Genomic DNA, 18,879 nt, shown 5'->3' with positions numbered 1-18,879 from the left:
GTTTGACAGAACAGAAGTTGTGATGTAGGCTTCATGATGCGGAATCATCGCTCTTCTTGCCCATGGCAGCTCTCAGCTTCTCCTCGTTCTCAGAGATTGGCGAGCGACCCTTCAACTTTTCAGGCTGAGAAGCAGACTTAGAGGAGCCCAAGAACTGCTCTCTAGCACCATGTGCTAGCTCGGATAGAGTACCACCACCCTGGTCTAGCTTCTCAGCACGACCATGTCTTCTCCTGCTCTCGGCCAGTAGATCGAGACCTTCACCACCACTGTCGGCATCGCGATGTCTCTGGGCATTTGCTTTGGCGGCGCGGATTGAGGTTCTTGTGTAGACGAAGAGTATGCAAGCCATTGTGAAGGCAGCGGCGGGAGCAATGATGGTCCGCGAGTTGAAAGGCAGTTTGCGACGAGGGTAGGGCGAGGCTCTAGGGTGGCTCATTTCGGTGGTACCCGCAGGCCCTTTTGGAACGGACAGTCTGCCGCCCATGGTTGGTGTGTTTGTCGCTTACAGAGATGGATTTTCGTCACATGGAGGAAGAAACAGAGCTGCACACGCAGGTGGGGTGATAGCTTGGACTGGCCGGCTTGATCATGATGCTCGTGATATGCACGATCGTCCGTGCACCGACGGCATCTAGGTTTAGAAGCCGTGGCTCACGAGGGGCAACTTGCTGCCTGAGGCACGCCTGGCACCTTCCAGTTCTTTGTCGGCTCGATTCGACATGATTAGCTGAGAAACAGACCCTTCTGATCATCGTGTATTGGAAATCAAGCACTCAACCAAGCTTTGTCATCCTTCCTCTGCTTTGCCCAAGCCCCAGACTTTTATCAATCTCGCATCCCACGTCTGCCGGCCATCGTTCATTGGTGGCGTTCTTGAGTGATTGACGTAAGCAAAGCTTGTGTATTTTCTATTTCACATCAACCTTCCATCCGTTGCCCCTCGTCATCACTCTCTGCTTTGCGACAAAGGTTATATGCGCGCCTTCACCTCTTCCCCGCGGTTATTCCACACCATACCGACGGCCTCTTCAAGACTAAACAACCTGTCCCGTCAATTTTCCACCTCTCGCCCAATCATGGCTCCTACTCCTAAAGAATGTGACTTCCTCGTCCTCGGTATCGGTAGCGGTGGTCTCGCCGCTGCCAGAAGAGCCAGTGGTATGTATGGTATGAAGACCATTGCCGTCGAGAACTCCAGACTGGGCGGTACCTGTGTCAACGTCGGGTACGTCGCATCCTCTCAATCACTACAATTATTCCTCTGACCCACCCCCATAGATGTGTGCCCAAGAAGGTCACCTGGAACGCCGCCGCCATTCAAGAAACCATCCACGAAGCCAAGGCATACGGCTTTTCTATCCAGGAGACCGCTCCTTTTGACTGGACCACCTTCAAGCACAAGCGTGACGCCTACGTGAAGCGTCTGAACGGAATCTACGAGAAGAACCTCAAGAACGACAAGGTCGAATACCTCAACGGAACTGCCTCTTTCGTCTCCAAGGATGTCGTCAAAGTCGTTGGTCAGGATGGTCAAGAACAACAGGTCCGCGCAAAGAAGATTCTTATCGCCGTCGGTGGCCGCCCCAGCACAATTGACGTCGAGGGTGCCGAGCTTGGTATCAACAGTGACGGCTTCTTCGAGCTCGAGAAGCAGCCCAAGAAGGTCGCAGTCGTCGGTGCTGGTTACATTGCTGTTGAAATGGCTGGCATGTTCCACCACCTTGGAACCGAGACCCACCTGTTCATCCGTCATGACAAGTTCCTGCGCACTTTCGACCCCATGATTCAGGACAAGATCATGGAAGAGTACAAGCGTCAGGGTCTCCACATCCACATCAACAGCTCGCAGAGCAAGCTCGAGGATCTGGGTAATGGCTGGAAGAAGCTTCACTACAAAGATTCGGAGGGCGAGAATACCATGGATGTTGACTGCGTTCTGTGGGCCATCGGTCGTACACCTGAGATTGAGAAGCTCAACCTGGAAGCTACCGGCGTTGAGCTTGATGATAAGAACCACATCAAGGTCGACAAGTACCAGAACACCAACGTTGACGGCATCTACGCCTTGGGTGACGTCTGCAACGCCGGTATGGAACTGACTCCTGTCGCGATCGCCGCTGGCCGTCGTCTTGGAGACCGTCTATTCGGTGGCAAGAAGGACGCTCACCTCGACTACACCAACGTCCCTTCGGTCGTCTTCTCTCACCCCACTGTTGGCAGTATCGGTCTTACCGAGCCCGAGGCTCGCGAGAAGTTCGGTGAATCTATCAAGATCTACACTTCCAGCTTCACTGCCATGTACTACGCTATGATGGAGCCCGAGGACAAGGGCCCTACCGCCTACAAGCTCATCTGTGAGGGTCCTAACGAGAGAGTCGTCGGTCTGCACATCCTCGGCCAGGGCAGTGACGAGATCCTGCAGGGCTTCGGTGTTGCCATCAAGATGGGTGCCACCAAGGCTGACTTTGACAGCTGTGTTGCTATTCACCCTACATCTGCCGAGGAGCTGGTGACCATGCGATAGAGATGCAAACCAATTGTAAATTAATATACGCCTATATACGACAAACACCAGAGATATCCAAATAACATATCATGTATACATGTTGCTTTCCTCTGCAGTGGTTTTGAGGTCATTCTAGCGAGACAAGTCTGGCCGTACTAAAACTCTAGGAGAGTGATCAGATTCAACAATGCAATGCTAGTCGGTATGTCAATTTCGATCCTGCCTAGATAATGACCCTCATCCCCCACCCACCAGTCAAACCTCTAGCAACCACAAAAGCTGCACTTGCAGCTACATATGACGCCCCGGCAAGAATAATCAGCCCATTGTAATCCTGCCTTGGCCCTGTTCCCAAGATAGCACCAGCGATAGGAATACCGATCAGAGTTCCAAAACTGCTGATCGTAAATGTCGTTCCCGTCCTCTTTCCAATATCTTCGGTCTTGCAAACTTGTTGAATACAAACTGGAGTCAAGGAAATAGCTGCGCCAGACCAGAAGCCAAAAAGCACCGTGTATGCAATGATGGCTGCGTGAGAAGAGGAGCCGATCAGCCAGAGGAGGAACGTCAAAAGACAGCAAATCACTGCTGTGACGGTCATGGTGTTGAGGCGTCCGTAGCGGTCGGCAATGTAACCAGGCAGCAAGCGGCCAGGTATAGCAGCAGCATTGAGGATTGGGATGAGGGCGTATGCCAACTTCTGCTTCATACCTGCATCCAGCGCTTGATCAACCAGGAAAGTGTACGGAATAAAGACTGCAAACTCGACGAGGAAAATAGCAACAGTCGTAGCAGCATAAGGCGGATCTTTAAGCGCGAGGATATCGATCTTAGCGCCCTTGGTCTTGTTAGGAGGTAACCGGCTGCGAAGGAACAGACATGCAACTGCACAGAGTGCTGCACTGATGAAACCGATGATACGAATTGCCCAGCCGAATCCAATCTTAGGCGCGAGAAAGAGAATGATGAGGGAAAAGGCAAGACCACCCGTTCCACCAGCTGTACATGCAATGCCCATTGCAAAGCCTCTTCTAGCATGGAACCAGTGGCCAATAGCGGAGACAGCAGTGGTGAAAAGACAACAAGTACTCAAGCCACCAAGAACACCAAATGACAAAATGATCTGGTAGTACTCTGTGCTCACACTGAGCGTCATCAAAGCCACCACTAGTCCAATACTTCCGGTCATCACTAGCACCCTAGGGCCGTAAACATCAAACAACGGACCGATCTGGACACCTGCAAAGTACAGAAAGAATGGAAATGTTGAAAATATCCAACCCACAGAGGAAGAAGAGTAAGAAGACAGTTGATGAGTGCTGATCCAGGCATGAAGCGTGCCTAAGGTATTGAGAAGGCCCATTCCTGCAGTCATGGCGCACCAGGATCCGAGAACCACCAACCAAGCCTGAAGGCCTCCTTCTGGGTACTTTTCCAGATCATTGTCATCGCTTGATAGGTCTTGTTCTCCAAAAACAGTGTCATTGTTTGATGAGGGTTGTTCTCCAAGAACAGTGTTATCGTAAGGTATTGCTTTTTCGAAAGTGGGTTCGTGCTGAGGTGAATTGTCTAATTCCTGAGATATTGGTTCTCGGATTGACTTGTCTTCCGTTGAGTTTGTATCCTTCTCTTTCGTAGTAGAGTCAGATTTGTTGTTTGTCATGTTCACAAAACTGTCCAGAATCAGAGAGATAAGGCGCGGTCAAGTTATTGTCGAGATTTCGCTTTCTCGGAAAAGGATTATCAGGTGGGCCGCGAACCGCAATTTTCCACTCTGTATGAGCATCGCTGAGAGACAGCAATCACGGAAGTGCTAACAGAAGTCAGATGTAAAAGTGATGGTATCATCGTCGCTGACAAACCGTACGAGTGTTGACGGCTCGGCCAAACTAGGGAAAATGTCCGTAGCGGATGTTGGTCGCAGATCGCTTTTCCCTTTTTTTTCCTTTTTTCTTTTTCTTCTCGTAACAAGGGACCAGCAAATTGGTAGATAGAGATATTCCTTGAAACAGAGAGGATTATCAGATTACACAACACCGCTTGGATCACCCTTACTCCTCAAAACTTAGCAGGCAAAATTGATTATGAGCCAGGAAACCTTTTGACATAGTCTACACCTTGTTATCTGGTCGAGTCGAGCCTTGGAGCAAATCACTGTCCTCGAACCCTGCGTTCAAAGCAGAGCCATTCGCCCGTGTCTCGTCTGCAGAAGCTACATGTGCTTTCTCATTCTTCCTCAGACTCACTTTCATTCTCCATCTTGACCTGCTGCTGATACTGTTGCTTGTTGGGTTCACTGTCTGGTGCTCCCTGGATAGCCTCATCTTCGCACTGAAGATCTAGGTCTCTTGACCTATCAGCAGCAGCTGCTTCAAATCCTCTCTCCGCTCCTCCGTCGTCCTCGTTGTCATCGTCAAGGTCGCCATTGTCTTCGAGTTCCAGTTCAAAGCTTGCTCGCTGCACAAATTTGTCTCTACGAGTGACCTCATGAGCAGGCACCAATGCTGCTGTGTCATAATCGAGAGCATCAAATATTTGTATGCCGCTAGCTCCCAGTCTTTCCGCCCACGCTCTCAGCATGACGATCGCTGTTTCAGCGCTGGGTCTATTTCTTATGCTTCGCGGTTCGTCATCAGAAGTGTCGTCAAAGAACCAAAGAAATGTGGGCTTATTATCCATGGGGTTGCCAAAGACGAGTTCATGGAGACGTGGCTCTACAAGGTGATCATTCTCAAAAAGGTTGTCGACGAGAGCGAATCTATCGCGTTCTAGATGGAGGCTCTGGTTGACGATTGTGACACGCGTCATGTAGAGAACGAGGCGGACCGTGGTTTTCACTCCGGTATTGCTAGCTTGCTCAGCGGCAGCACTAGTGGAAGAGTTGTCTTGTCCACTAGAGTATGAGCAGCTTCCATGTGCCAGTCTGTTGCCTCCCACGCGAGAGTCTACGCTTGTAGTAGGCTGGCGTGGAGCCACGGATAAAGAGGTGATGGTTGGGAATGAGGTGGTTCTGTCTAGCCAGGAAGTTCGTGGCTGCTTGTTCCGCAACCGGTTTCCGTTGGCATCGTCGTCGTTGTTTGGATTGTCGTCATCATTATTATCGTCATCATCCTCGTCTGCATACCTTTTACGCTTTGATTGATACTGACGAGTAATATGACTTGAGTGTCGGGTAAGCGCAATGAACTGCTGAACCACGTTCTTCGAGTTGTATATCTCCGTGTTTGTGGGAGGCCGGCTAACAAGCTCCATGTCAAACCAAGCAGGAGGATTTGGACCGTGTCTATTGACGAATAGATCGGGCCAGTCTCGAACTAAATTCGTTTGTACTGTGTGTCGTAGTCTGGCCTCACGTCCAGTAGTAGGAAACTTCTTAGATCGATCAAAGTACTTGAGGATCTCACCAGAAGTATGTCCTTTTGCTTCCTGGTACTCTTCTTCTGACCAGCCAAAGAAGTTCAGATAGAAAGCCTTCAGTTTCTTTTTGGCGCTCTCCACATGGGATCTAACGCTCATATATGTCCACTGGGAAACATCCTCTTCATCGAAAGGTATCTCAAGGCGTGTCATGATTACAGAGAATGTGGTATCTCACTGCAAAACGTGGTAGACGATATGCCTTGTGTCCAGGGACCGTACTCCGCTCAAGGTAGGTGAGAAGCTACTAGAAGATGTCCTAGAGGTCGGGAGAAAGAAACGAAGCCGACCAGAGTAAAGATATCGTTGGTGAGTGGCAGAGCCGATTCGCTGGGTTCGCGAAAGACGTCTGCGGTCTATATCAACCAGTGAGGACTCCAGGTATGAACGTGCGCGTTGACGGGTCACTATTGCTAGCGGAGTAAAAAATGCGGTCAGACCAAACTTATGGATGAATGACCAGTTCGAACACTAGAATTCCTCGGCAATGCCGTCTCATTCTTTAGAATTGGGTGTGAAGTGTTAGTCAGTTGAGAGATCAATAATGTGAAGAGAAAATGAAGGCGTAAGGAGCAGGCACTCGAAGAATTTGTTCAAGGAGTTGAAGAGCGATGATGGTCGAGCCTAAAGTTGTTGTAGCTGTGAAAAATATTACAACATATCGCTGCTCTGATAAGTAAGGTAGGAAGTCAAGAACTTTTTCACCTCCTTCTGATGGACGAGTCACCAGATATCGAGAGCGGATCGCTCAAAATTCTGTCACTTAGTGCTCACCTCCCTGTGTGCTGAAGTTTATGACTTCCATCAAGCTCCGAGTATAGTAAAGAGCAAGATACACACTATAAAAGGGCACAATTGTTCAAGGAAGAAAAGTCATGTCCATAGAGAGGCGATATCTCGTCATTTCTCAGTGGGCACTATCCCGTTTCCTGTTAGTATCGTGCATTTCTATAGCGACACGCGTTACATACTCTTGTACTCGGAAAGGCAGTAAATGGCAGCAAATGCCTGAGGTTATGGCTTTCGTGAGTTTAAGAAGGTATATCATAGCTGCTACGACCAAATTTACCATTGCCTTCCGTTGATGCTTTTTCTCCCGGTTTTCCCCTCCCGGCGTACTGATGATGAACCAAAGACCTCGCTTGAACGCACGACAAAACAAAAGCTACACGATCGGAGACGCAAGACTACCTTGTCTCTCTGTTGAAGCCGCGGGCTCTCATAGAGGCCTCAATAGCACTCCAGATCTCTTCCACCGTTTCACGATCTCTCCATCTTTGTTGAGCAGTCTGACCCTCACGATATGCGTCAATGCCAACGTTCAGCACACCTCTGCCCCATCCCTTGATGGTATCCGGCAGAAGCTCATTACGCCAACCAACGTAGACACCCAGGGCATGGCTAAAGAGCTCTGCAGGTTGACTCCACTTGTAACCCTTGAACTGCCACGCCTGACCAGTCGTGAAGACGGCAACAACGCGGTTCCAGTAGTCGGGTTTGAAGTTATCAGGCGACTCGACGAGGATGAAACGCAGAGGGCGAGTAGGTTCTATGGATGGCATGACGCGATTGACGTGGAGGATGTTCAGGGTGGTCGAAGTAGTGGAGGTAGGAGGAGTATAGACGCCGTCCATGAGGAAAGACTTCACGTTTGACAGGCGAAGGAGTGAGGACGCTGATGGGGAGAGAAGGATAATGGGCTCGGGGCGACGGCCGCTGGATGGCTTTGCAGGACGAATGGCGGGAGCTGGCGTAATGAGAGCAGGAGTTGGAGCCGATGCCTTGGAGCGACCCAAAAATGCCTCAGCATACTTGCGCACATGTGAGAAATCCTATAGCATCAAATCAGTATGGCTGTTCAGGTTGAAGAGGCGCATCGAGGACGTACCGTAGGCTTGCTGCCTCTCAGAATCGAGTTGCGGTCGCCCGTCTTGCGCTCTAGAGCGTAAATGTCGCGTAGCTTGTCGTCTTCGGCCCTCGCGTCTTGCATGACCACATCGCCGTCTCCGCTGGCCATCTTTGCGGCATCGTGGGCCTGGGCACGCGTCTGACGATTGTCGTCCAGGCTCTTGATGAACTCGCTGTCATTTTCACCAGACAACCAGTTGATCAAGTCAAGCTTCTCGGCAAAGACCAAGTTGCGCACTTCGCTGAGGCCGTTGGATGTACGCGCCGTGTTGAGCTCCTGAGTTGCAGCGATGTAGTCTCCAGTGCTCTTGTCCTTGTTCTGCCAACACCAGAAGATACTAGCCAGATCAAGGGCGCCATTGGTCTGCGAGACGAACCGCGTTGCTGTCGTCAATGGGAGCGCAGTGTGTTGAGCTCCGTCGGCAGCTGATTGTGTGTTGAAGAGTAGGTGGGATGCATCAGTCAAAGGCGCAACATCGCTGGCTGCTGAGGCATCGGCGCTGCGTGTCGGTAAAGGCGGGGATGAGGCTGCCAGACTCGTCCGGAACAGGTTCAACGCATCGTTGTCACTTGCGCTCATGTTGATGGTACGTTTTGGTCAAAATGATCAAATCGTGTCTCGGTGGTTGGCCAGCTTGATGGTATTCAAGTCCGGCTTCGAACGCGGAAGGTTAGCCGCGCCTTGGCATTCACTTTCTCTCTAACAATGTCACTTCCTCAATCTTTCGTTTCAGAAGAGTGTATTGATATTCTTGTTCCATTGCTTATACTGAAGCTTAACGATACCATCACTCGCTCATCTAGACACAGGAGCCACTCATTTTTGATCGAGCCATCTCATTCATCAAGCCAGCGTGTTTTCGACCATCGTTGTCCTTCCATCCTTGCTCGGCCGCCTTCCTGCCACAATGCTTCCTCTGCCATGTATCGGACAAAGCAACTGTCCATGTATCGAGTTTTTAGGGTGAAGAGGACAAAGCGGGCTGCTAGGCAGATGCTCCGGCACATCACTGGCAACCTCTTGCTCCTCATTTTCTGCTTCCATCTCCACTTGCTTCATCTTTTGTGAGAAATAATCTGGCGCCTTGTTGCCCTCTTTCCCATCGTGCTCTCGATTCTGCTTCACCTCCTATGGAGAGCTCGGCTTTCTTCTCAGTTCTGTCGATCCTGCGACAGAATCTCGTCGTATCTCTGCTTCCTCGCCTGTACCTGGAGGGTTGGTGTAATCGAAAAAGAATCCTCGTGACCTTGAGTTCGAGCTCTGCGTTCCCCTGCCTACTGGAGGTGTGTTGACTCGCTGCATTTTAGACGGCAAGAAGCTCAATCCAGGTATTGGTCGATGTATGTACTCTCGTCCATCGGCCCCGACATACGAGTCCTTGCGTTTGGGAGCGACGCTTTTGCCTGTGTATGCAGTTTGGATAGACGCGTGCGTGTTTCTTCTTCTTCGACGGGACACCCGGTGGAGTAGACCAAAGCAACGCAATCCAGGCGAGGGTGACCTTGACATGACTGAGAACTGTTTCGATTGACGTCGGTATGGACTTTCAGCATCCAGCACTCTAGTGGCCTCTCTTTTTATTGGAGCTTGCACGATGCTGTGTACGGTCAACACTCGCAGGAATTCTTGCTTCGGTGCTTCTTCTTCAGGTTGAGGGGGCGCAGGCTTCGTTTCTGGTTCTTGTGCCATGGGATCCGCAATTGAGCCCACTGTGCTGACAAAAGAGACTGGATCTCCGGGATTGTCGGGTCTTTGTCGAGTGCCTTGTCTAGGTATGGAGTCGCTTGACTTGGTTCGTGTGGTCATGCGAGGTCTAGCGTTTCCATATGCTAGACTTCTATGGTGACCTCTTGAAGGGCTACTGATGGAAGTCTTGCGGCTTGAAGTATCAACAGCGTGTCCCGGTGTGATAGAAGCCTTCGCACGACGATTCTTGATTTTCGAGTTGTAGAAAGAGATATGCTGATGGGTAGCGTCTTGACGGTGCGGGGACGCGTTGCGGGGTTCATTGAATGCTTCGGAGAAAGTCATGGATTTGAGAGGAGGTTGAAAGTTAGGACTGGGTGGAGCTGATTGCATGATGATGGCAGGTGAAGATACAATGTTGCGAGGTGGAGCTGGACAAGATGAACTTGGTAGCGAGAGATGCGGAGGAGCTACCATGACTTTTTTGAAGTTCTTTTTCGTGACGCGCTCTCTTTGCAGAACATGAGCATAGCTGCTGGCCTCTGAGGACGACCACTTATCACTGGAAGAGGGTGTTGGTGTTGGCACAGCATTAGTCGATGCTGGTTTATGTTGTGCAGGGTGTAATCTAGTAGATGTCAGTCCATCGTACTCAGCTGAGGTGAGTGACTTATGCTCGTACTCAATAGTTGGAGTTCTGGATAATGCATGTTCATCTGAGGTGTTATTCTTGGGCAAAGCAAAGAAGCTGTCGTCGGCTGGAGCAGCGGTTGGGAGCCTCAGAGCCCCTTGAGAGTGTTCTCCCAAGCGAAGGGGTCGTCTGCTCTCGAAAGGGTTGATTGAGGCGAGTTGTGTCTTTGGTGATGGCTGTGGTGATGGTGGGTGTGGAGGGCGTAGTCCTGATCCGCAGGGTAGGGATAACGAGCCCTCATTCCATCCCGCGAAGAGGTGTGATGGTGAGCTCTTGTCGGGGGAAGAGGTTCGTCCAGGCTGCTCTGGCTGCTGCTGTTGCTGCTCGACGAGTCCAACTCGGACAGGCTTCTGCGATTGCGAGGCCATTGCCTGCTGGGGCTAGGGGGCTCGTACTTCTTTTCTGACCTGAAGATGCCACCGGGATTGGCAAAGCACAGGCCTGCAAGTACCACTGCGAATAATGAGAAGATGCCGCGTTGGAAGGTTCGCTTGTCGTCAACGTAGTCGTAGTAAGGCATTGTCTTTCAAGTTAGGGGAGATGAAAAACAGATTTCAATAGCGTGCCAGCATCCGATGACGGTATGAAAGGAATCTAGGTGTACGCAGAGAAGAATGCGCGTTGTCACATTCTTCATTTAGGCAACAGAAGATCGTGTCCTGTTCGTGACTGCAGCTGGAAAGACCAGCCAGGTCGTGCCTTCCTTGTGTGCCGCTCGCGAAGCTTGAGCTGCTGGACTCCTGAGTGCCTTCGATTACCCACCTATCTACACGTTTACGAGTACCAACATCTTCTAGTCCAGTCTTCTGAAGTTAGAAGGCAATACCCCACTCGTACTGTACCAGATACCTTGGGTGACGATCTGTCGAGTTTCTCGACCCAGACTTGTCGAAACTCTCAGAGTACATCAAGGTAATACTACAGTCGTCGCTTTCCTGAGTCAGTCATGAGTGGACATACCTATCGATTGCTTGAAGACCAGTCTGCTTCGGCAAGATGAACCCAACTTCAGAGAGCGACAGCACAGTTTCTATCCCTCCAGCTCTCATGAGCGTACCAGACAGAGCCATTGCCAGTAGTGATTGCAAGCTGGAGACTCAGGTAACTGAATGTGAGGGTTGGCCTGTGGTGAGCAGCAACGCCACCAACCGAAATGTCTTAAGATTAAGGGGTCACGAGACGAGCGCAATAGAGCGCCAATCAAATGCCCCTCGTCAACCCATCTTGGCCATTACACAAAAACCACACGTGCCTCTACGCGTTTCCTGCCTGTATCACGATTCGGATCGATTTGGAGAGAAGTAAGAAGAGACATCAAAATGTCGACACAGGCGCCCGCGTCAACGGCCCCGCAGCAGCCGCTTGCGGAACCGACCACAATCATACCCGAGTGGGACTCCAATGCCGTGCAGACACACAAAGCTGAAGTCACAACATCACATTCAAAGAATCGTCCTGCTGCGAAGGCAGTATTGCAGGAAAAATTCAATGCCATCCTCCCCAAATCACGATCGTATTTTGGCCTCAAGCGACGCACTCTCCTCATCGTTCTTGCCTGTACACTTCTAGCATTACTGGCTCTCATCATTGGTCTAGCTGTTGGCTTGACTAGGCATTCGAAAGGGTAAATTGACCATCTGCCAAAGTCTAATCGCAATTGCTGACATCCTGTAGCGGTCAAAATCTACCATTGCCAACAAATAGCGAACAGCATGTAGGAGACCTTACTTATTATGGCACGGGCCTAGGAAGCTGTGGCATTTCATCTTCTGATAGCGACATGATCGTTGCCGTGTCTCACTACGTCTTTGACGAGGCATCCAAGAGCTCCGATCCCAATCAGAACCCGCTGTGTGGTCTGAAGCTGAGAGCATCGAGATACGATGAGCAGGTTGGAGAAAGAAGAAGCGTTGATTTGAAGGTCGTCGATCGATGTGAGCATTGCCAACGAAAAAATGGAGACAAACAACATGTGCTGATCTTGAATATAGGCGTTGGCTGCCAGGCTACAGACCTTGATGTATCTCCGGCAGCCTTTGACAAACTTGCGGCTAGAGCTAGCGGCAGAGTGGATGTGACTTGGGCATGGCTGTCTCCTCAGGCCACTGCATGAATTATTTTCGCGCCAATACCGACAACCACGTTGGCGACAAGCAATGATGTGCGAGAAACAGAGATTGATGAAGACATGATTGATTCGTAACGCATACCGAGGTGCTTCTAATTCTGCAGATCCAGCCTGCAATTCATCTACGAGGAAATAAACTCCGCGATCAACTGAATATCGACACAGTTGCGAGGCGTTCTTACATTGGTCAAGCGATACCAGATAGCAGTAGCTTTGCCCCACTCGAGAGCCTGGTCGCAAGCTATTCAAAATATGGTCAGCATTCAATCCACCACCGAAAAGAGAAGCATCGAAAACTCACCATACCAAGACACCCTCTGAGATGCCCAATCCACAATCCCAGCTTCATTGACATACACACCCTTGGTTCCCTGCTGACCCGAGAAGATTTGCGCAATCGAAGCATTGGAATACGAAACCAAGGGGTACAGCACGAAGCCCTGAGGGTTCTCATGTCCAAAGACCAGGCTACTGTTGCTGGCATTCGTCGTGTCGGTCAAGTGGCCCACGATAGCATCGCTCTTCGAGGGTCTCAGAGTTGCATAGTAGCCTGGAGGATAGGCATATTCGGCATACATGTAACCCAGGGTGATAGAAGTGTCGTTAAGCTGTTGAGCGCGGATGATGAAGTCATCTGAGTCCAGAGACACAGGTGGTAGTGTTGTGTTGGTGGATGTGGTGTTGGAAAGACCAGTGCTGTTAACTTGTCTGGGCAGCACCGCAGCGGTGACGGCGCTGACGCTGAGGACTAGCGAGGTGAATGCTTTTGAGAAGTGCATGTTTACTGGACGATAGTAATATGGTAGAGAGATGCAATAGAAGCAGTACAGCAGTAACGCGATCAAGGGCCTCTTATATTCCGTAGAGCCTCAGAGAGAAAATTGCAGAATGACACGAGGCTCAACAATTCTTTGCTTGCTGTGCTCGAGTATGACGATCCTATGCGGGTGTCCGTTCACGCTTCTCGTAACAGGGATTCTCGGGCCTGTTTGTGGCCCTTTCGATATGCAAGTGCTACATATGCCAAGGAAGCGTGCTTTTCGATACACGTCTATCGATTTTCTTTGCGTTCTCTGTTGCAGAGTGCTTCAATCAGGGACAAGTGACAAGACCATCGTCAAGCGCTGCCGGGCCTGTCATGTATCAAGCTCGATACCGATGCTATTTTCGTCGCTTGAGCGGTTCTCTTTTTGTCTCACTCTGCGAACGTCAGAGGTGCAAAGAATAGACTTTTGCAACGCTCTTTCCACGTCTCCTGTCGATCACTGCATGACGAAACAAGCCAGATACTCCGTAATACTGCTGCACCGCTGAATACAATGAGCAAACGTGACGAGAAGTTCTTTCATTGTTCCAGATATTTGATGGCAGATTGTTATTGGACCGACAAGCAACATGGAAAATCTTGATTGAAGACGTGCACATGCACGCTGAAGATCATTAGTTCACATGGTGGCTGGAGCGACCCTGCTCAAATTGACCATAACTTGGAAAACATGTATCTGATCACATTGACAAGATTCTGTTACAATGAGAGCAGTCTAAGTCTGGAATTAGGAGTTCTATTTGATCAACGCAGCGGTACGACAATGTTCGAATGGTGGAAATGGAAATGAGATTGCAAGTCAGCAGCCGCTATGCCTTGTAACAGTACAGAAATTCACAATAGCGCGAACACTCCTGTGATGATCCGTTGACACCCATCCTCCAACTTTATTAAACTCCAACCCGATGTATAGTACAGAACCCAAGGGAAATGTCGATTGAGAACAAAGCGGAAAACAAGAAAGTGGTTGTGTGCATCAAACACACTCCCACTCCGCAAAAACACACCACCTGGCACTCCGGTCTGCCAATACAAGACCTCGGTAAACACCTCTTTCTCCAACCTTGATAACAGTCTCCCACGTACTGCCCAATCCTTCTTCCTCCTCTGCTCCCCTACCACTGCTACTGCCTCCGTACTCCTGTTTTCTTGTGAACCGAATGATCTTGCCTGAAGGAGATTGAATGGCCAGTTTCGCGGGTTTCTGTTGTTTTTCGCTCAAATTGGAGCTTTCGGAGATCATGCTCCCGGTGTGAGACATCCCCGCGGAAGAAGATGCCATGGACATCGCAGAGGACGGGCGAGCGTACGGCGCAGGCGAGGTAGAACGAAGGCCTAGTGCTGAGTTACTTCTTCCTCTGCTGGAGGCTGCGTTGTTCGAACCACCCCATGTGTCGGGCGAGAAGCGGGAGAGTGAGGATGGGTGTTGGCGTACACAGAACACGAAGGTGTTATTGATGACCAAGCGGGCACATTGGGGTTGGGCGACATATAGATCGTGGCGTTGAGCGTGAGGAGTTGGGTGACGCGTGAGGAAACTATATGGCGGGTTCTGTCCATTGTGGACGAGCGGCACTGCGAGGGCAAGGGTATGCGGATTATCTTTGATGCTGTGCATGAGACCTCGTTTGCCGGCGTAGACTTTCAAGATGCCTTCGCCTTCGTCCCCAGGAAGAAGTGCTTTCACAACATAGCTCTTTCGACCAGAGATCCAGGTAGGCTGAGCGAGAGCGATTTTCCTGGTCACATCGCCTGATTCGAAGAGATCACCGTCCATGTCACGAGCGAAAGCGCGGGCTTCTACCTCTGCAACGATTTCAACATCTTCAGGAACGGTGAGTTGAAGATGTGCCATTTCTAGATTTTCGAGGTAGGTGATTGAAGTGTCGTAGTTTGTCAGTTCAATGTGGTGACGGAAGTAAGTCGGACAGGTGCATGGCAGTGAGATGAGGACTTCGTGAGGGACAGGAGGGACAATATGCTGTTGCTCAGGTAGAAGAGGAATGTGAGTGTAGCAAATTTCCATGGGTCGAGTGAGGAAGAACCAATGGTCCGCAACCGTGTTGTTTGCTGAGCTGTACATGCTTCTTTTGGGGTTGGTGGGATTAGCCAGAGAGCAGTCCATGATACGCCATTCGCCATCAATGATAACGGCGTTCCAGAAGTGATTCGCTCTGGCGATGCTTTCTAGATCAAGGCGTTCGCCGGGTGCTTTGAGGTAGCCACGGACGACCTCGGCATGTAGACCCACAGCAGAGCAAAGGTCGCGTACCAGTACGGCGATCTCCTCACTACAGCCACGCTTAGTCTGCAAGACACGTCTAGTATCGATCTGACCCTCGAAATCTTCTTCCCAGGTGATCCGTTCGGCGACCCACGTGAAGATGGCACGAAGGCGTTGAACATCGCTACGATAAGGCCTGCAAAGATAGCTCTGTGCCAATGATGTTGGAGTGACCATCTGAGGAAGAGCAGAAATAAATCTTGTGCCCTTGTCCACCAAACCAAGACTAGGGGCTGCAAAGTCTGTTGGCTCGGTGATGGCCAATCCATCAAGACCTTCATCGCCCTCAGTCCGTTCCAGCAATTCCTCGACAGGGTTGAGAACGAGAATGTCCATCAGCTCGCAACGCTCAATACGTTCAACTCTCTCATTTCTGCTCAGTGAGTTGGAACGATTAACATCACGTCTGACCTGCATCCAACCGTCGCCGCCTCCAAGACCCATGTCACGATGTGCTGTCGACGTGAGTGTAGGTGGCGAAGAAGGCATACCACCAGAGATGGCGGTGACACCATCAGGTATGATGCTCTTCTTTGGAGAACCTGCTCTGCTCGGAGGTCTGCCGGATGCAATCGTACTTCTCGCATTAGCTGCGCCAGTCTTCGCGGTTGTCTTTGCTGTGTCGATCATCTTTCTGAAGAAGCCACTCTTCTTAGCTTTGGGAGCTGAAAGGCCTCCGAGCACGCCCGCAGTCTCGAACGGATTAGTAGTCCAGTCGGCGACAGGTGTTGGGGCGGGCTGCGTGGCATGACTTGAATGGAAGCTGATACCAGTTTCGGGAGACTGAGGTCGTGATTGCATGGCCGTTTTAGGGCGTTCTTCCTTACTACACTCTCCCTGTAGATCACCATAGGACCTTGAACTCAACGCGCTCAATGGCCGTCTTCCCTTTACACTTCCAGTCAAACCCCACTTGCGCCTAGCAAAGCTACCAGCACTAGTGGCGCTAAAGGCGCCTGCAGAGTGACCACTCATGATGCTGGTACTGGTGATCTGAGTGCTCGTAGTGCTGGCCGTTGAAGTGCTGTTAGTACCCGAAGAAGAGCTTGTTGCATTGGTTCTGCTTGTCTGTGTCCTGCGAAGTTGTTGTCTGCTGGGGAGATCGTAGACGGACTTTCGGGGACTGGGACTTCTGGGCACCTGAGTGCTAAAATGGACACTGCCCGAACTACTCTGACTGCCGGCCGTCGTAGGCCTGCTGTCATATTGGCCGCCACTTCCAACAGTTTGAAGGTCGGCTCCCGTGGATTTTGCTCGTCTCAAACGACTTTCCATACGTGTAACAAATCCATCCAACGCAGGAGGTCCATCTCTAGAAGGTGGTAAAGATGGGATCGAGTCCTGAGTCTCATGTACATTTGCTAACCTGTTCGGGCTTGCTTCTCTGCGATACATATCCATAGCAGACTTTGCTCTCGCTTGATGAGCGGATCGGGATCGTATCAGATCGAATGCGTCTGGTGACCAGATTCCATTGGGACTTTCAGGACCAGGAGCAGGTGATGATCTTCCGGCAACACTGCTCATATCGTGCAAAGAAGACATCACATCGGCCATAGCATCGCGCAAAGGTGAAGGAGTCATGCCAGAAGACTGGCCGTCCCTTGAGTGGGCTCCAGGTGTGGTATAGCCATTGTTTGGATCAGTCTCGTAAGAAGGGCGAGGAGAAACAGGCCTGCTCTGTTGATGAAGTACACGGTGAGGTGGCGGTGCTGGAGGCGGAGGAGAAGATGCATCATCCTGCGGAACTGGTGAAGGCTGCCTCGAGACGTGGTTTGCTGGTGGGGGAGCTGGTGAAGCTGTCCTGAAATAATCGTAATCCTGTGGGGGCTTGTATGCTTGGTATTGGCCTGGTGCGGCCATGGGAGTGGGAGTAGGAGAAGGAGATGGTGAATGGCGGAATTGAGAAGGGGCAGGCGATGCAACGCGATAGGGTGAATTGCTTTGATGGAAGGGAGCCGGTGGCATTGTTTGGTAAGGATTCGGTGAGGCAGCTCGACTGTACAAATCGGCGTTTGTGTTGGGAGAAACAGCGCGATACAAAGCAGCATTAGGCGAGACATGTCCACTATACATGGCGGAGGGATTGGGAGAAGCCGAGCGACACATGTCTTGAGGGTTTGGCGAGACGGGACGATACATGGCCGAAGGAGCAGGAGAGGTAGCTCTGTACATGGCCGAGGGCGCAGGCGAAGATGTCCTATACATGGCAGAGGGAGCTGGTGAAGTTTGGCGGTAGAAGGCCGAAGGTGCAGGCGAGACTGATCGGTGCAAGGTGGTTGGCGCTGGAGAGGAAGCTCTGTACATGTCTCCTGGCGAGGGTGGCCTGCTAGGAGAGCCGCGCGGCAATGGGGAAGGAAGGCGGAATGTCGACTCCTCTTTTAGTGGTGAGGATTGAGGCTTCTTGTCAGATCCAGGAGCCTTTGCCGTCTTCATGCTTGAGTAGGGACTGAACTTCTTTTTGGCAGGTCTGTCTTCTGGTGTGCTGCCTCGCGAATTGCATCCATCATCACGGTATCCGAACTCTTTGTAACCTTGAAATGGCTTCCTGAAGACGCTCTTTGACTTTTGGGGTGCGGCGACGGTGGTGGGCGGCGAAACATTGCGGCGAATGGGAGCTGGTTGGAACTTCTCGTCGAGCACTTGGACAAAGTTGGAGGGAAACAGGCCAACCATGCGCCGGTCGCGTCTCAGACGACCCATCCACCACGAACCGTCTCCTGCATTCAGACACTCGATCAAATCTCCCTCGATGAAGCCCAGGTCTTTCTTTGTCTGTAGAGATTGTCAGTCAGCGTCGGGCTCCTCAGTTGTCTCCAAGGTAATTGCCCACCTCTCCGCCCCATGAGTAGACGGCCTTGCACCAGCAGGGGAATTTGGTCGGTATTGACTGGCCTGCCATGTTGCGCGACTGGGTTGTCAGGCCTGGTTGTGTGTTGGTCCAGTCAAAAGGTCGCTTTGTTTACGCGAGCAATTCAGCAACCAGAAACGCGCTCCTCCAGAATAAATGAATGACTGGCCGAATGGCAGGAAGGCCCAAAAGTGGAATTGGCGAGATTCTTCATGCGACGGCCTGGATGGCCTGGTGTTAAGTGGCCTGTCGCAGAGTCCGAGATTGGTGGTTGTCAAGCAAGTGTTGATTGTTTACGTCTGAAGCGCCAGCCGTCCGTCTGTGACACCACAGCCAACCAGCAACCCCGACATGTTGCAACCCGTCAAGCGTCCGATCTACCCCCATCAAAATGCTGACAACTCCATAATTCTCAGCTCAACCCAGTCCACGTACCTCTCAATCCTTGTATACACGTCCCTTGCGACCCTCGGGCTTTTCTGTTTATACTTTCTCGTGTCCCTCACCCCGCCCGCTGCCACAACAAACCATGCCCTTGCTGCGACAGATCCGGCCTCTGATCATCAGATAAGCTCGAG

The 18,879-nt window shown here is 51.1% G+C and overlaps 9 protein-coding genes across 9 annotated transcripts; 2 read left to right on the top strand and 7 right to left on the bottom strand.

Annotated features, from left to right (window-relative positions):
- Positions 1 to 31: 31 nt before the first annotated feature.
- Positions 32 to 487, bottom strand: M437DRAFT_60068 (uncharacterized protein; the record flags this gene model as incomplete). Its single annotated transcript, XM_041023687.1, has 1 exon — positions 32 to 487. One exon carries the CDS (start codon positions 485 to 487, stop codon positions 32 to 34), a length of 456 nt encoding a protein of 151 aa, XP_040875166.1.
- Positions 488 to 1,079: 592 nt separating this feature from the next.
- M437DRAFT_79243 (uncharacterized protein) lies at positions 1,080 to 2,527 on the top strand (the record flags this gene model as incomplete). Its single annotated transcript, XM_041027136.1, has 2 exons — positions 1,080 to 1,228; positions 1,282 to 2,527. 2 exons carry the CDS (start codon positions 1,080 to 1,082, stop codon positions 2,525 to 2,527), a joined length of 1,395 nt encoding a protein of 464 aa, XP_040875165.1.
- Positions 2,528 to 2,732: 205 nt separating this feature from the next.
- M437DRAFT_60127 (MFS general substrate transporter) lies at positions 2,733 to 4,172 on the bottom strand (the record flags this gene model as incomplete). Its single annotated transcript, XM_041023699.1, has 1 exon — positions 2,733 to 4,172. One exon carries the CDS (start codon positions 4,170 to 4,172, stop codon positions 2,733 to 2,735), a length of 1,440 nt encoding a protein of 479 aa, XP_040875164.1.
- Positions 4,173 to 4,620: 448 nt separating this feature from the next.
- On the bottom strand, positions 4,621 to 6,079 carry M437DRAFT_70218 (uncharacterized protein; the record flags this gene model as incomplete). The annotated part of the gene is made up of 2 exons (XM_041025417.1): positions 4,621 to 4,721; positions 4,756 to 6,079. The coding sequence occupies 2 exons, from the start codon at positions 6,077 to 6,079 to the stop codon at positions 4,621 to 4,623; spliced, it is 1,425 nt and encodes a 474-aa protein (XP_040875163.1).
- A 1,034-nt stretch (positions 6,080 to 7,113) lies between these two features.
- Positions 7,114 to 8,414, bottom strand: M437DRAFT_60047 (CDC73-domain-containing protein; the record flags this gene model as incomplete). Its single annotated transcript, XM_041023682.1, has 2 exons — positions 7,114 to 7,758; positions 7,815 to 8,414. The coding sequence occupies 2 exons, from the start codon at positions 8,412 to 8,414 to the stop codon at positions 7,114 to 7,116; spliced, it is 1,245 nt and encodes a 414-aa protein (XP_040875162.1).
- A 549-nt stretch (positions 8,415 to 8,963) lies between these two features.
- On the bottom strand, positions 8,964 to 10,580 carry M437DRAFT_60067 (uncharacterized protein; the record flags this gene model as incomplete). The annotated part of the gene is made up of 1 exon (XM_041023686.1): positions 8,964 to 10,580. One exon carries the CDS (start codon positions 10,578 to 10,580, stop codon positions 8,964 to 8,966), a length of 1,617 nt encoding a protein of 538 aa, XP_040875161.1.
- Positions 10,581 to 11,684: 1,104 nt separating this feature from the next.
- M437DRAFT_16109 (uncharacterized protein) lies at positions 11,685 to 12,304 on the top strand (the record flags this gene model as incomplete). Its single annotated transcript, XM_041018848.1, has 3 exons — positions 11,685 to 11,836; positions 11,887 to 12,146; positions 12,204 to 12,304. Coding segments are annotated over 3 exons (513 nt in total), but the record flags the coding sequence as incomplete, so codon positions are not given.
- A 158-nt stretch (positions 12,305 to 12,462) lies between these two features.
- Positions 12,463 to 13,119, bottom strand: M437DRAFT_88859 (uncharacterized protein; the record flags this gene model as incomplete). The annotated part of the gene is made up of 2 exons (XM_041028920.1): positions 12,463 to 12,581; positions 12,642 to 13,119. 2 exons carry the CDS (start codon positions 13,117 to 13,119, stop codon positions 12,463 to 12,465), a joined length of 597 nt encoding a protein of 198 aa, XP_040875159.1.
- Positions 13,120 to 14,142: 1,023 nt separating this feature from the next.
- On the bottom strand, positions 14,143 to 18,352 carry M437DRAFT_60126 (uncharacterized protein; the record flags this gene model as incomplete). Its single annotated transcript, XM_041023698.1, has 2 exons — positions 14,143 to 18,225; positions 18,284 to 18,352. The coding sequence occupies 2 exons, from the start codon at positions 18,350 to 18,352 to the stop codon at positions 14,143 to 14,145; spliced, it is 4,152 nt and encodes a 1,383-aa protein (XP_040875158.1).
- Positions 18,353 to 18,879: the final 527 nt, after the last annotated feature.

This window comes from Aureobasidium melanogenum (genome assembly GCF_000721775.1).
Source record: "Aureobasidium melanogenum CBS 110374 unplaced genomic scaffold scaffold_36, whole genome shotgun sequence".
Classification (NCBI taxonomy): Eukaryota; Fungi; Ascomycota; class Dothideomycetes; order Dothideales; family Saccotheciaceae; genus Aureobasidium; species Aureobasidium melanogenum.
This window is presented reverse-complemented; position numbering and strand designations above follow the sequence as displayed.